Source organism: Gavialis gangeticus, unplaced genomic scaffold, assembly GCF_001723915.1.
Source record: "Gavialis gangeticus isolate Ggan-Ray unplaced genomic scaffold, GavGan_comp1, whole genome shotgun sequence".
In the NCBI taxonomy this organism is placed as follows: Eukaryota; Metazoa; Chordata; order Crocodylia; family Gavialidae; genus Gavialis; species Gavialis gangeticus.
The window spans coordinates 124,372,021-124,388,360 of NW_017728992.1; the positions used below are offsets into that span (position 1 = coordinate 124,372,021).

Consider the following 16,340-nt stretch of genomic DNA (forward strand, 5'->3'; position numbering starts at 1 on the left):
TATAAGGCACCATACTGAAAGAGAAATGTTTAGGAGGAAGGGAATTTAGTTCTGTATAATATTAACCAGTGGACCTATAAAGTCTCCATGCATTAAGCCAGTGATAGTAAAGTATCTGGGGGGAAGGAATGAGGATTGCTTTCTCTGTGATAGGCCTAGATTTCCTGGACAGAATCACAGCCATGGTTCTGCAGAGCAAGGAACCAGAGCTTTCAGGAGCTTTGCACTTACCAGGAAAGGTGCAGTCAGGAAAATAAAAGGAAATGGATTCCCCTTCCCTTCTTTCCCTGAATCAGCCCAGTGTAGCTCATGCTGCTTATTTGAGTCACCAAAAAAATAAAAATAAAAATTAAATTAAATAAATCCATCTTTCAGGATCTCAATGCTGTGTTTGACAGCACAGAAGCTCTTACATGGAAGCAGTATGCTATTGCCATGCATTCCTAGCCTGCCTTCAGTGAGAGAATCACAGCTCCTTTGGAAAGCATCTGTCACAGAATCGCATCCTACGTCCTCATCTTGAATCCGCCTGCTGGAGGACCAAGTTTGAAGGGAGGCAGTTAGGACCCAGGGGAACGCCAGCTACCGGGGAAGGACAGAGGCTTTGGTGCACACGCCTCCTACCAAAAATTCATAGCCCCGTGCAGCTGGTGCTCTCTCATTCACAGTTTTCTAGAGAGATCTGAGGCTGAACCTGGAAGACGGGGATCTTGCGAGGACGCCTGCAGGAAAAATACCCCTAGGCAAGGCTGCCTGCCTCTGTGAAGGTATTTGGATCTCCTCTTTCCCCCCCCCCTCTTCTTGCAGCAGCTCCTCTCCCCCCCTTTTATTTTTCCTTGTTGCAATGCCGCGGCTGCGGCGTTTCAGCACTCCCGCGCGTGGACAGCTCCCATCTGCAGTCCATCTGCACCTCATCCCTGCCCGCCTCTGCCTCCCCCAGCGCTGCCTTTCTGTCCCTGCCCTCGGATGCTCTGACACATCCCCAGGAGGGGGAAGGGGGGATTGGCAATAACAATAAATAATAACCTCCAGGATCCCGGAGAGCAGGGGAAGGGCCACAACTTTGAGAGGAAAGTTGGGATGAATGAGGTCATTGCACAACAAAAGGAGGGAGGGAGAAGATGACTGGGAAAAAGGGAGAGTGAAGAGAGCCGAGAAGGACCCCAGCCAGGCACAGAGAGATGGGGCACTTGCCAAAGACCAGTAGGTAGCTGCTGCTTCTCAGCAAATTGCTGCCTGTTTTCATCAGGCAGATTAAACCTGAGGCGCCAGGATGTGGGATGAGGAAAACAAACAGGGGCAGTCAAGGGTTCTGGCTTCCCAATGGGAAATTGTCATTTATGCTGCATGTGGGAGGGCTAGGGGTGACTCACTCCTGCCCAGGCTCCCCTCAGATTCAGTACTGCAGGAACTCAGGAATTAAGTTGCTTCCTCACGCACTGGAAAACTGAGTCCATTAAGGTAAAGCTTTTCAAACAAAGGAGCAACAATTGCAAAACAAGCCTTGCATTTTTTATAGGAGCTACTCTAATTTATTTCACATATTTACTCTAAATAATGAAGTTAAGGAACAGATGGCTGGTCTTTGCTCATCACTTGTCAGTGACAGGATCATATATGGAAGGAAAGATCAAATTAGATAAAGACAGATTTTATGTGCTTTCAGAGTAATCAGATGAGAACTCAGATTTTGTGGTATATTAAAAAGTTAATGCAGTGTCAATGTGTAAATGGCATATTATGTAACGGCATTATACCATACACTGCATAGTGAAAGTAAGGACTTTTTTATTTCAGCCAACAATCGATTAACCTTCTAAATCCTTCACTGTTTTGTATTGAAAGTCCAGCTCAAAATTGAAAGGGTTAGTTTTTTTTGTTAACATAAGCAGTTTTGACAGTTATAAAATACTGGTGGTTATTTTAGGGTTTTTTGTTGACTCATCCTAGATTTGAAAATCATTGAGGAATCAGCTTTTTGCAATGTAGTGCAAAACAATTTGAGATATTAAAATCTATTTTTAAGAACTTTTAAGTTCCTAGTTTGTTATTTGATGATCACTTAGCTCTTGTGGAGCCTGACTTTGCAACTGTTACTTACACTGAGAAACACATACTTAGGGGAGTAGTACAATTGACTTCAACAGCATGTTGCAGTATCAGACCCAGAGGCAGTGATTCACATGAATATATAACATTCATTAACATCTATTGGCTCTGAACCTAGAGGATAATTTATTCAAATGCTAGGATGAGCTTCTGCTGTTCCACTGTAGAAGAAGACTATGTCAGAGAAAATACAAATGCCATGACTAGTTCTATAGCAAAATGAAGATCATTTCCTTAAATCTTGGACCTGTAAGTCACTGCAGCTTTCCATTTATATGCTTTTCTGATGAAGCATTTATGTCACTATTTATTAGTACAGTATTATTATTTCTGTTTGTATGCATATGTATATGGGCTGTAGTATGTTGGCTCCAATGAGACATACACTTATACATAATAAAGAAGAGCAGCAGTATAATTCTTCCTCTATAGAAAGGGGGAATTGAGTGAGAGGTGTCCCATACTGGTTTTCATGGATAAGTAAATATCCCTTTGCTCCTGATATTAATACAGTTTCCTAAGATTTAATCTGAGAATTCCTCCCAAATAGCTGTTTTTTTTCTTTGAAGGCTTTGAAGAAATCAGAATTCTCATGTCTGGTACTTTTTTCAACTGAGAATCCAAATCTACATCCATTTTAAAAGGAAATTAATTTTTTTAATGTAATTTTGGTACAGAGAGGGAGAGAAAGAGAGTGTTTAGGATAGGGTATAGCTGAAAGGTAAAACAACAGGAAAATTCCAGCATTTCCTCATTTCATTAATAAAGAAATTCTCTCTCTCTCTCTCTCACTCTCTCTCTCTCTCTCTTTCAAAATAAATACATTATAGATTCTATCCTGCCCAGTCCTGCAGTCCTTTTTCAGAAAATATGTCTATTGTCTTTAGTGAGATGTTATATCATCTAAATTAGAAGTCAAAGCTACGGAACTGGGCCAGTAATGTACAACTAACGTTAGAGTACATGTTAGTACTCTAATTATTAGTTTTTAAGAATCAACATTTAAGATGTACATCAAAACAACAAATTAAATGAGACATTAAATCATGTTTTTAAAGATGTAAGATGATAGTGTCACACCCAATATATACATATAACTGTCCATAACCTTCTGTACACACACAGTGACCCCCTGACTTGAGTATTTTGCTAGTTTTTAATGCAGATTTATGTATGTTTCACAGATGTCATGTTTATATGTAACATTTCTTGTTATTAGGCATTACTGATAATATATTCTACAAGAAGACTATTAAGCTACCTGCATACTTCTTGCCCATTGGACTTACTATGATGATAGCCTCTAACTATAGGACTTTTGGCAGGATGCAAAGTGTCATTTGGGCTGTTTGATATATATTCATGGATGGCATGTGTAACTTTGGGTCTCACTGCCAAGTGAATCTGCCATATTTTGGATGCCTTTGTTCATAGATTACATTCCACGGATTTGCATTTAATTTAGGCCTGGTTCTCTTATCATATCAATTTATTTGGAGGAAGGCTACAATCCTCCCATTATCAGAAATGTTCAAAATACGTATTTATAAAATGTTTGGTTTCCCAAAATGGAACTCTCTCCTTGAAACATTGGTTAGGTAGGTAACTAGCTAACTAGCTAAGTAGATAAATAGATAGTAAATTATCCAAATTCCAGTCCCAAAGGTACCAGGACAGATTCTGGATCTCATTTATGCTATGCAACCTAATCACCTATCTTCTTGCTTTTAAGCCCATAACAACAACAGGAACAAATGCAAGTAGATGTTGCAGTCTTGGCTGCTCTACTTGCAGTGCAGAAACCACAAATATTAATCAAGTTTCTGCAGTGTTTTGTATTGTACCATGGCTAAATTACCACTTCTGGACAGATAAATGTGGGCCATGGGAAACCTATAACTGTCTTAAACTGCAAAAGACTGTTATTTGAGAGTGTTTGGAATTTCTGACATGTTGGTTTTACTAAACTTAAAGAAATGTTGGTATTTAAACCTTAGCTAGATTCCCAAGACCAGAAAATTCTCAGGGTATAGATGGATGAAAATTATTCCATATTAAGTGGGGACTTAGGGATTTCCTACAGTTCTGCTGAAGATACTAGAACTGTTTCATCTACCTACTCCTATCCCTACTAAACAGAAATTAAATGTGCTTACACCTTAAATGAAACAGGGTTAAAATGCCACAATCTGATTTCCCTTACTGTAGTACAGCATGGATAGATAAAACAGTTACACCAGATCAGCATGTGTGTGTGCACACAAGCAGGAAGTCTCAGTACCCCTTTTTAAACTATGTAATTGTTTGTCCAAGGGTTTAGAAGCCTTTTGAATCACTTGATGTTGTTAGCATGACAAATGTTTCCTATTTCCACATTCAAAAGAGGCTACAACTCTGGAGTGCAATTTGAGAAAATAAATACCGTTGTTAAAAACATAATGTAATCAGATATTTTCCCCACGTCATTCACTGAGCAAATCTAGCTCCTCAGTGGAGGAACAGAAAATGCTTGGGGGGTGAGACCCCAATAGCCTCTTGGATTTTGATGGGAGAAGTTAAAGCAGATGAACATATAAAAGTAAAGAAACATTTAAACTATTGAGGCTTATATTGGATTTAAGCCCAGTCTTACCCTAGGGACAGAGTGAAGCTATACAGCCATGGAAGGAGCACTGCAGTCAGTCTCACTGAGTTTCCTAGTGCATAGGAAGTGCATCCACACTGCTGCATATCTTCTCCAGGGTACAACACAACCATAGCATCATGTAGACTATAGTAAGGTGCCGGTATTAGGTCATGAACCTGAGACTTCAGAGACCCATATGCATTTCCCTGTTCCAGACTTATTCAATGACCTTGGGAAAATCATTTAGTCTCTGTGGTCCAGATCAAAGATGCATTTAGGCTGCAAACAGATGTCAAATTTAAGCTGGGATAAACTATTTTACCCTAAGACAAAGTACATCCATACAGATGTCCAGGTCATTGTCTTGGGATAAATTCTAAAAAAGTTTCCTGAACAGGAGGAATAATAATAATTTATCCTAGGATATTGCAGACTATGTCTGTAGAGTTATCCCAGGATTGCAGCACTGAATCAATGGTAGAAAAGCAAGAGACAAGGTTTTTGGTGTACATGTGATATCTTTTATTAGACCAACTACATAGTTGGAAAAATTGTTCTTTGCAAGATTTCAGGCACAAACACCCTTCTTCAGGCATAGGGAGAGTCTGCTGGTGTTGTGTGTTCTCCATGGTGAAAAAGAAGCTAATATGCAAAATGTAGGCCTGTGAAAATGCAAATCTACAGTAGTGGGGATCAGAGGGAGTGGGAGACAATAGGTGTGAGACAGGTAGGTGGTTGGGGGAGGATGTTGAACTGGTGATAGAAAACCAGCAGTATATTCAGTCACTCACTTAACCCTGATTAGAATGGTGATGGCAATCCCAGGATATTTTGTTCAGGGACAAACACAGGCATGACTTATGCAGGAGTAAATGCAATGTCTGTTCCCTGCATTAATTCCTCAGTCCCCACTCTGTAAAATGGGGATAACCACAACTCCTTGCCTCATAGAGGTGGTATAAAGATAAAAAGAGGCCTGTGAGGAGCCACACATACACCATAAATAGTTAGCACTCCATCTCCCCCTCACTATTATTAAGTAGTCCCTGCCAAGCAGAATCTAGCCCTAAGATAACATTGAAATATTTTAAAAAGCAATGTAATGATATGACACCCACACTTTGAAATGAAGTCATTCTGGATTACCATCTTGCTTCACTTCCTGCCCACACATTTCCCTTTCAGCATGATTTTAGCAGCCAATATCCTCATGAATGTCAGTAGTTAGAAATTATATTATGGAGCCAGATCTTAACGGAGCTATGCGTACAAACAGCTGAGAATTGGACCAAAGCAGTTATACTACTGGAAGCTGTGACAACAAGCTCGTATACAGCATTGTATCTAGCTTCATAGGTAGGGGTAGGCAAACTCAGGTTGGAAAAAAAATTGATGGGAAAAGGCTAAGTCAGAGCAGTATTTCAAGTTGTGGATGTTGTGATATTAATATCTCATTGGATAATAGCAAGAGGTCTGGTGAAAAAAATGTGTGTCTCATTAGAAAGCTGGAATTTGCCAGATTTTCAGTGAGATGGTATACTACTTTATCAATCCTAAGTCACAAGTTATAGTTGCAGATAGTACTATGGTAACTAGGAAGCAAGCTTCTAATTTCTAACACTGCTATTGACTTGTGATATGATCTGTTGGCAAGTCACTTGAACCTTCTGTGCCTCAGTTTCCTGGCACCAGGTAATATGACTTCAATGGAATTTGTAAAACACAAACTTTGAATGGAGAACACCATAGACATGTGTATTTACCACTATTCTCATAAGTGTAAGCACTATTGTTACATATTGTCCTTTGAACAAGACAAAAAAGTAGGCTACTGAACAGAGATTCCAGAATATTTTCAATATTTTAAATCATCCTAAAGCCAGACTGTCCCTTTCTCTGACTTTGTGTGAACTTAATAAACAGAGTTTTTTAAAAGGGTATCTGATGTGACAGATTTGATAAAGAATATATTTTCCTATATTTTGTGTTTTCAATCATGTTAATTATTGCATCTTTCTTATAGTTGAGGTTTGTTTTTTTGAAGGAACTATTTATTTTAGGAGGCTGTGAAAGGACATCAACAGAGGAAGCAGTTCCTTTGGAGATGCGAAGTCATAACAAAACCAACGCTGCTGAGTCTATAACAAAGCTTCTGTTGTGCCATCACAAAGCAGCAATATTAAAGAGGAAAAAATATCAGCACTCCTATACGAAGGAATAGAGATACAAAGTTAGCTTTAAATCTGGAGCTTTTCATATACGTCAGACAAAACAAGTGGAGGAGGGGAAATGCCAATGTGTGGGTGTGATAATGGGAATGTGCGTCTGTTATGCATTGAGGGATTTTAAGAGATCAGTACCATTTAAGGAACTGCAGTGACAATTAAATTGGGTAGCTCTCTGGCAGAAAATAGGTTACCATTGTAAGAACCATGTGGATGTTAAATCCTCAGCTAGTGTAATTCCCTTGAATTCAATGGAGCTACAGAAAACTGCAACAGCTGAGGATCTATTCCCATGATTTCTCATTTGATTCTGACAGCTACTGCATTGTTTACATGCATTATGGATTATTTTGTAGTATATCTGTATATCTCACTGGTGTCAATACTGTATTTCAGAGAAAACTTTGTTCAGCTCAGAGATCACTATGTTCCACAGGGTAAGAGACTCATTTCAATAAAAATAAACTGTGAAATGTATTTGAAAATAAATCGTTTTAATTACATCAGACATTCCCAAATTGCTTTCTGGCAACAGCCATCACAGTCGAGTAGGGACTGCAGCTCTCTCTGTTTGAAACTGTTTAGTGCATTATGGCTGCTATTTCTATTCAGAGCAGGTACTTATAGTGATAAATCATAAGACCACAAAGTGGCATCATTTGTGCAACTGGCTGCGTGGAAATCTTGTTAAACAATCTGTAAATGACAACAACAAAAACTCTTCACCCATACTGTAAGAATCTGGAAGAACAACATTGTTCAAACACTAAATCAATGGGCCAGATTCTTCTTTAGTTTGAATCCTGTTCTGTTGAGGGGTCAGAATACTGCTGCAGTTGTCCTGCCTAGAATTTGTTCCTACTTAACTGTGATACTTGTTGCCAGCAGGTTGTAATAAAGGATGTAATAAAGAAGATGGTCAGATAAGGACAGAGCAAGGCAAAATGCAGTCCCACTCTATAAATTATCAGTTGGTGTGTGCTTTCTTAGAGATCATAGCTAAGTGTCATAACTAAGAACAGACCCAACACTGTTTTTCCAATTTACTTGAGGGAATCATATAATCATAGAAAATTATGGTTGAAAATCAGGAGGTAATCTAGTTCAAACCCCTGCTCAAAGCGGGACCATCTCCAAATATATTGCTCCGTCCTCTTTGGAACAACTCTTCAGATAGTTGAATGTTGCTATTAATTCTCCCCTTTATCGTCTCTTCTCCAGACTAAATAAGCCCAGTTCCCTCAGCCTCTCCTCAGAAGTCATGTGCCCTGGCCCTCTAACCATTTTTTGTTGACCTCTGCTGGACTCTCTCCAATTTGTCCATGTCCTTTCTGTAGTGGGGGGCCCAAAACTGGATACAATACTCCAAGTGTGGCCTCACCTATGCCGAATAGAAGGGAACAATCACTTCCCTTGATCTGCCGGCAACACTCCTACTAATGCATTCCAGTATGCTGTTAGCCTTCGTAGCTTATTGTCCACTGGTCCTTTCTGCAGAGCTGCTGCTTAGCCGGTCGGTCCCCAGCTTGTACCAGTGCATGGGACTGTTCCATCGTAAATGCAGTACTTTGTACTTGTCCTTATTGAACTGTGTGAGATTTTTTTGGTTCAGTCCTCCAATTTGTCTAGGTCTCTCTGAATCCTTTCCCTACCCTCAAGTGTATCTACTACTCCCCCACCTTGGTGACATCTGCTAACTTGCTGAGGGTGCCCTATATCCCATCTTCCAGATCACTGAAGAAGACAGAGCAGCTACAGTTCCCTTCTTGCACCTTCATTTTAGCTGAGCAGTCTTCAGAGCAGGACTGATACAGCACATTTGTTTTGATTTTGAGATACTGCTGCAATAGACTGGAAAGTGTACCAGTTTGTACACTACATTCCTAACACTGGTGGTGTCACTTTTAAATAAGTGCCACTAATCGGTTGTATAGTGACTATTGTAATTAAAAACTTAATTAAGTGCAATAAAATTATGTTAATGCCACATTTCATTTGAGATTTTAATTATGAAATAAGGCTCAGATTCTCAGCTGACATTGGTGGAGTTCCCCCTCACTTAGTTTACACAAAGACTAAAAACTGCCATGGAGTTTATCTCAGGTTTGATGATCTTCCTGGGATCTCCTAAGCATATATTAACAAACTTTACAGCAGTGTGATGTTGGTTGTCATGGGTCCCCCCCCTTTTACCTGTGGCAGATTAGGGTGTTATGTCTTGTGTCAGGCTGATCATATAGTTTTGCTATGAAGTTAGACAATGAATTTGTATAGTATGGTATGGATAGTAGGCCTGTGAGAAGTGGCAAGTATTCTGTTTGGATTCAGATTTGGCTGATTTGGAAGCACAGCGATTCAATTCAGTGATTCGAATCACTGTCCCAATTCAAATCAGCCAAATTGGATCTGAAGATTTGGCACCACTTCAGAGATTTGGCCATAGACTAAACAGGCAGCAGTCCTTACCACACTGGACACAGCTGCCTCCAGCTGGTAAGTCTGTTGTGGTGAGTGGAGGGTGAAGGGAAGGGGCATGGGGGGGCAGATCAACACCCCCACAACAAGGGAGGGATTGGAGCTGAGGCTGGGACCAGTTGCCCAGCTGGGGGTGTGAGGGGGGTATGGGACTCGGTGAGGGGAGTGGGGGGGTGTGGGATGCAGGCACAGCAGTACTGAGAGCGGGGGCTATACCCTGCTGCCACTTGTGGAGCCAGGGGTGGGGGGCATGATGCAGGTGTGGCTCATTCTGGGTGGAAGGGGGCAAGTGGCAGCAGGGCATAGCCCCTGCTCCCAGCATGCTGCCGTTGCATCCTGCGCCTCCCCCGCCCTGGCTGGGCAAGTTGCAGCAGCATCCGCATCCCACACCCCTCCACCCCGGCTGGGCAGCTTGTCCCAGCCCCAGCCCCAATCCCTCCCTTGCTGTGGGGGCATTGATCTGCTCCCTCCACATCCCTTACTTCCCCCCTCCACCCACCACAATCAGACTTACCAGCTGGAGGCAGCTGTGTCCAGCGTGGTGAGGACTGCTGCCTGTTTAGTCTATGGCTGAATCTCCAAAGTGGCACTGAATCTTTTCTGAATCGATTCAGAAGCTTCCAATTTGATTTGGACCTTTTAATTGGTCTCCCAATTCAATTCAGATTTGGCCACCAAATTGGGTCAAATCTCCTCCAAATTGAATTGACTTCACAGAGCCCTAATAGATAGGAATAATCCAGCCTCAGGCAGGGGTTTGGACTAGAAGACTTATGGAGGTCCCTTCCAGCCCTACTTCTCTATGAGTCTGTGATTGCCCCAGGCTTTGATTCACATTAAACCAATCTTGGGACAGTCATGCACACATGCAGCTTGAGTGGCAAGTAACTTCAATCAGGTCAGATTTTTGGGGGGAGAGGAGAGTATTATCTCAGTACTTCACAGGTATTTATAACATGGGGCTAATTCAGAACAAAAAGCTTTGTCCTGAGAGAAATCTGAAATCTATTTTTAACCTATCACAGTGCAAAGGACAGTTGATTCCACTACATTCAAATTTAGGTACTGAGACCCTCAATTACAGTAGAGGAATGAGGGGCCAGTAAGATGCAGCTGAAAAAATGGTGATCCCACATGTCCTCTGTGCTCCACAAGCTCCTGATCACTAATAAACAATGACATAGCAACAAAATTTGGTGCCTGGAGCAAAGCCCACAGTGGCAGCCCATCCATACCCCACGCAAATATCCAGGGGCACGTGACCCCTCACCCCCCCATGCTTGCCTGGGTGTGCACACAGCAGCAGGAGCCACCCTCCCCCCATCCCCATGCCCCTCCAAACAAACCACTCACAGCTTCGTCCTGCACCCTGCCCTGGCTGGGCAGTGCCTATTGGCACCCCTTTGCTTCAGTGCCCAGGGCAATCACCCTATTCTCCCTGCCTTCACTACAGTACTGCTAACAAAACTTGCAGCAGCCTTCAATGTGAAGTCAAACTTGTTACTACTGCCCCAAGGGTCTGATATGGCAGCCAGAAATCAATGGTATTAATGAAGCCAAAACAATATTTTAATTATCTAAGCCTTCATTATACTTCAAGAAACTTTCTTCAAATAAAATAAAGAACATCCATCACTAGCGGATATAAATAAATACATAAATATAAACAAAGTTCCTTTTGAGATATACAACATAAAAAAGACCCTGAACACTTTTAAAGCCTGAAAAAATTGGCCCTCGTTCTGGTCCTGCTTTACATAGGTGTAACTTTGTTGACTTCAGTAGAGGTATCTCCTGATTTCCATCACTGAAACTGATTAAAAGATCCTATAGCACCTTTTGTCATACCTATAATAGCCAGATGGTTTTCCTGCAAACTTTTATCAAAAAATGTCAAGGCAAAGAAAAAAAAAGGGATGAAAACATGCAAAAGTTGTAGTTAAAAAAAGGTAAAAATTTGAAAATAAGAATTTAGCATAAAACATATATTCAAACATATAGACCAGTGATTCGCAACCAGGGTTTGCTGATATCGTTTCAAGTGTGCCACAGCGTTCCATGCAACATTAGCACCATTAGCTATGCTAACATGAGTTACAAGATAAACCATGAGACTTCAAATAAGAACCCATAGTGTCAAAACATTCTGACCTGTTGTGGTCTTTCAGATTTCTTTTCAACACAAGTCTTGCTTTATTATTTTTCTGTGGTCAAAGAACAAGAGAAAACTAAGAGCTGGCATTTTCTGAGGGGTGCCTCAAATCTAAAGAAGCTGAGAACCACTGGTCTAGAGTATCAAATTTAAAGTGTTCAAATTATCAAACACATTTCACAATTTATTCATGGTGAAACTTTCTCATGTTTTGAGCTTCAAGACAATTGAGACAATTGAGTTAAACAGAATGGTTACAGTTTTCCTTTGGTAGATAGGAATTACTACCAAAAACACCCTTAAAAAGCTAAGGTGACAAGGAACCAGGAAGTCAAGGAGGGTGGAGATACAATGTGCTCACCAAGAATAATAATGATGGAGAAATATCAATAGATACAGGACTGGCATCTTTGCTGAGCTTTAAATTCTGTTAGGGATGCTGTTCAACAGCTGCCAATGAATGATGCCTCTGGATATGTCTTCACTGCTCAGAAGATGGTTTATATACATCAGGATAATGAATGCCTATGAGGTACCTGGCTGTAAAAGCTGAATGGAGACAAAATACCTGTAATGTTTACAGCAAGGTAATTAAACCTGTTCCACAGTATAGCTTCTGCTTGAGGTTGAGCTCAGCTAGTATTCCTTATGATAAAGGGCCAAATCCCAATCTAACTTTAAATCTTTGCCACATATGGAATAAATAGTATACATCTTACCTCATGAGTGTAGTTCAAATCCACCAGGGAAATGCATAGTTACATAGATACATACTCTCTCAATGGGCAGCTTAATGTGGCCCCAGAAATTAATCGTAATACATTGACTCTTCTAGATTTACACTGGGGGGCTACACAATATATATCTCACTCTGAGGGAGTATTCTAAACAAAGAGCTGTCCCACCTTTTAGCCTGGTAGCCTAGTGCTTAGGCAATTTGCACAAGATGCAGGAGCCTACTTCTATATCCCCCTCAATCAGATGAAGCTTAAGCTATGTCTACCAATCCCTCCAATGTCCCCTAACCAGTTAGGCCACGGGCTACATAGTTCCATCCCTCCATCCCTTCTGCTGAAGCTGGGCCTCTGAACAACCAAGAAAGAAGGGAGTCATAGAATAGTAGAGAAGTCAGGTTGGAAAGGACCTCCAGATGTCATCTACTCCAACCCCCTGCCTGAGGCAAGATCATCCCTATCCAAACCACCCTGTACAAAACCATAATCCAAGTTTCTCGTAAAACGACCATCAACCCTGACACAACACAAGACATTACACCCTAACTTGATACAGATAAAGTAGGGGACCCATGACAGCCAACACCTTGCTTCTATAAAAGATTGTTAATATACACTCAAGAGATCCCAGGCAGGGGGTAACACTGCCCCACTCCCTCCCACCACATAGGAAGGTAAAAACTGTGGGGACAGGAAGAGAACAATTGAGTAACTGTAACTTTGTGGCCATGTGAGAAAGGCACTAACTTGGGCAGGAGAGAGATGAGTTCTGTTTCTGCATTTGGCATTGAACAGTATTGGTGGGGAAAGCACTTGCTGGGCAAGTGATCTAACCAGTAGTCTGTTGCGCTAAGAGCCTGACTGGATACCTTCCTCTTCTTTGCTTCAAAAATGTGCTGGTTGTGGTTTTTCTGGGAGGAAAGTTTTGTAGGGTCATAGAAAATGTACATATTTCCCAGCTGGATTTACGACTCCAGCTGTTCACGAGTGAAGGTAGATGCCTCAGTAGCTATTATGTAGGGTGAATTAGAATCGACTTCAGTGATTTATGTGCCAAAAAAACTGCAAAAAATCCTTTTAGAGATAGACAAGAATTTGGCCAAAAATGCTGGGCCTTTTTCTGGCAGGATAGGCAATACACATAAATTAGCCTGAGATTAAAAACACAGTGAAATAAAGCCTTTGTATTATAGGCTTAGGCATAATGTTACCTCAGGAAAAAATGAGGGTAAACTTTAAAACAAGAAGAAAAAAACTCCCTAGTGGAAAATATTTTCTAGGAGACATCACCAACTCCAAAATGATGCTAAGTAAAAGTCATATTTTTTTATTTTATCACACTTCTCTCTATATACTTTGTCACATATAAAGAGAACATTTATATAATAATATAATAACAACTAACAATAATAGCAACTTTTAAAAATTGATAGGCTCATCATGAAAAATCTAAATCTGTATATTTAGGGGACTAAAAATGTCCTTTTTATTAGCAGTACTTATCAGAACAGAACACATTTTGTCTCATCATGAGTAAAAATATCACACTTTTTTCTTACTGTTGCCTGGCCAGGGCAGCCATAAAAGGTGCTTGTGTCACAGGAATGGCATAACAGGATGCACTGGGATGGTGGCTTTCCACATTAGTTTTTGCAGACTCAATAAATAAAGAATAATTTAGTATTAATCCAGTAAAACATTACTGCTGCTAAATGCTCAAAATCATTATAATTTCTGAATGCTTTCTGACACCCTTTTATTTTATGTTCGAGACGTCAAAAACATTATGCTATTTGCTTACTAACCTCTTAATAGTTGATATATACAAGAGGGTGTAGTTATTATGTACAAGCTCAGAAACACATTTGCTTTCTCCGTGTTCTTAATTTTGTTTTGTTTTGTTTTTTAGTAAGCAGTGGAATAAGCTTCACTTTCCTTTGGATTACAGTACCTACGAACTGAATGTTATGCTTCCTGCAAGGATATGAAAAAACCTTCCCATTTTACTTGTCAAATATCTGCCTAAATGCAAAAAGGTTTTGAATGGATCACACTTACAGCAGACCATCAGTTGAATGGGATCAGCATTTCTCTTCCTAAATTATCTTAAGATAAGGATTTTGAAAATAAATTTTTGCAGAGATGACCCATTTACAAGCTGGACTTAGTCCAGAGACTATAGAGAAAGCCCGACTGGAACTGAATGAAAACCCAGACATTTTGCATCAGGATATCCAACAAGTCAGGGATATGATCATCACCAGGCCTGACATTGGGTTTTTACGTACAGATGATGCCTTCATCTTGAGATTTCTCCGAGCCAGGAAGTTTCACCAAACAGAGGCCTTCAGACTGCTGGCCCAGTACTTCCAGTACCGCCAGTTAAACCTGGATATGTTCAAAAACTTCAAGGCTGATGATCCAGGGATCAAAAGAGCTCTGATTGATGGGTTCCCCGGAGTACTGGAAAATCGTGATCATTGTGGCAGAAAGATTCTTCTGCTCTTTGCAGCCAACTGGGATCAGAGTAGGTAAATGTAGATAATGTCCTTATCTTTTTACATGCAGACATAGATGCTTTTATAACCTGTTCACTGGTTATTAGTCACCATATTTCAAACAGCAAGATCATTCTGATAAAAGCATATTCCAAACACCAGTCCATTTCACGATAGCTTTCATCTAATCGGATCACCCATCATTTCTTATGTATGTACTGCAGCAGAATTACTGTACGCCATTGCTTCAAATAAGTAGCTTGTATTTTTCCAAAAATATTGCAGCGTTTATAGTCAAATATTCATTACTTGCAGTACATATTTTATTACCTATTATATAATTATATCCTGGATGTTAGTGATGAGCTGCACAGGTTGTCTGGGGGTAAAGACCTCTGAATCATAGAAAAGTAGGTCTGAAAGTGACCTCTGGAGGTCATCTAGTCCAACCCCCTGCCTGAGGGAGGAGCATCCTTATCTAAACCATCCCATACAAATCCTTGTTTAACCTATAACTAATATTACACAATCAACACTGTCACACAACTACAAGGCATTGTGTCCTCAGGTGCTTTGCCATAGCAAAGCAGGGAAAAAATGGCAATCAGTGTCTTGCCACTGCATGGGTTGTTAAAATACTCTTAAGTGTCCCAAGGAAGAGGGCCATGCCCCCCATGTCAGTGAATGGCAAAAATCGTCACAGACTGTACAAGTCTGACTGTGGGGAAAAAATTCCTTCCTGACCCCAAATGAGTGATTGGTCTGACTCTGAGCCTAACCAAAAATCTCCAGGTTTTAGTTTCACTGGGTGTGTCCAGACAAGCCCACACGTGCCTCTTGCCATGTCTCAAAGCAGTTTTAGACGTGCCAAGAGGCATTCTGGACTCGACTCAAAATCTGATACCTGGCTATCCAGTTATCAAAAAATAACCCGCAGAAAAAAGCAGGGCCCTGAGGCAACCAGAGGCTCGGGTCCTCCAAAGAGAAGCTTTGGTAGCTGGCTGGAGCATTATATGCCTGCCCTGTGCCCTGATGCTGCAGCATACTGCAGCACGTGTGGGGCAAGGAGCAGTGCAGACTGTAGTGACCTGGACTTGGGCTCTGTTCCCAGTAAGCAGGGGTAGAGGGCCTGGAGGAGGGGGGGCTGTGAGGGTGTGGGGGACCATGGGGGGCATCTTGGGAGGGGTGGGTCTCCCACCTGTGCCCCACAGGACCTCAGCCCCCCCCACACAGCCCATAGCTCACCCATAGCTGCAGTGGTCATTGGGGCAGTTGGGGCCCTCCAGGCACAGCTCCCCCACCTGTCAGACTGAGCCACTTCTGTGCACACAGGACCCAGCCCCCAGCCAGCAAGGCAGTCCCTGAGGGTGGTGCAGGATGCCAGGTGACAATCTGAGTGGCCCAGAGCTGCCCAAAGGTGCACAGCACTGCACCAAGCCAGGCTGGAGCCATGAAAAGTGGCACAGGCAGTGCCAGGGGCCAGGTGCCCTGGGCCAAGCTGTGCTGCCACGTGCTGTGTGA

At 41.5% G+C, this 16,340-nt stretch overlaps 1 protein-coding gene across 1 annotated transcript in view; it reads left to right on the forward strand.

Annotated features, from left to right (window-relative positions):
- Positions 1 to 622: 622 nt before the first annotated feature.
- Positions 623 to 16,340, forward strand: part of CLVS1 (clavesin 1) — a 250,228-nt gene continuing 234,510 nt past the window's right edge. The window contains exons 1-2 of the mRNA XM_019527715.1: positions 623 to 767; positions 14,231 to 14,852. Coding sequence (XP_019383260.1) covers positions 14,464 to 14,852 — 389 coding nt within the window. The 5' untranslated portion in view covers positions 623 to 767; positions 14,231 to 14,463. The remainder of the gene's footprint in view (positions 768 to 14,230; positions 14,853 to 16,340) is intronic.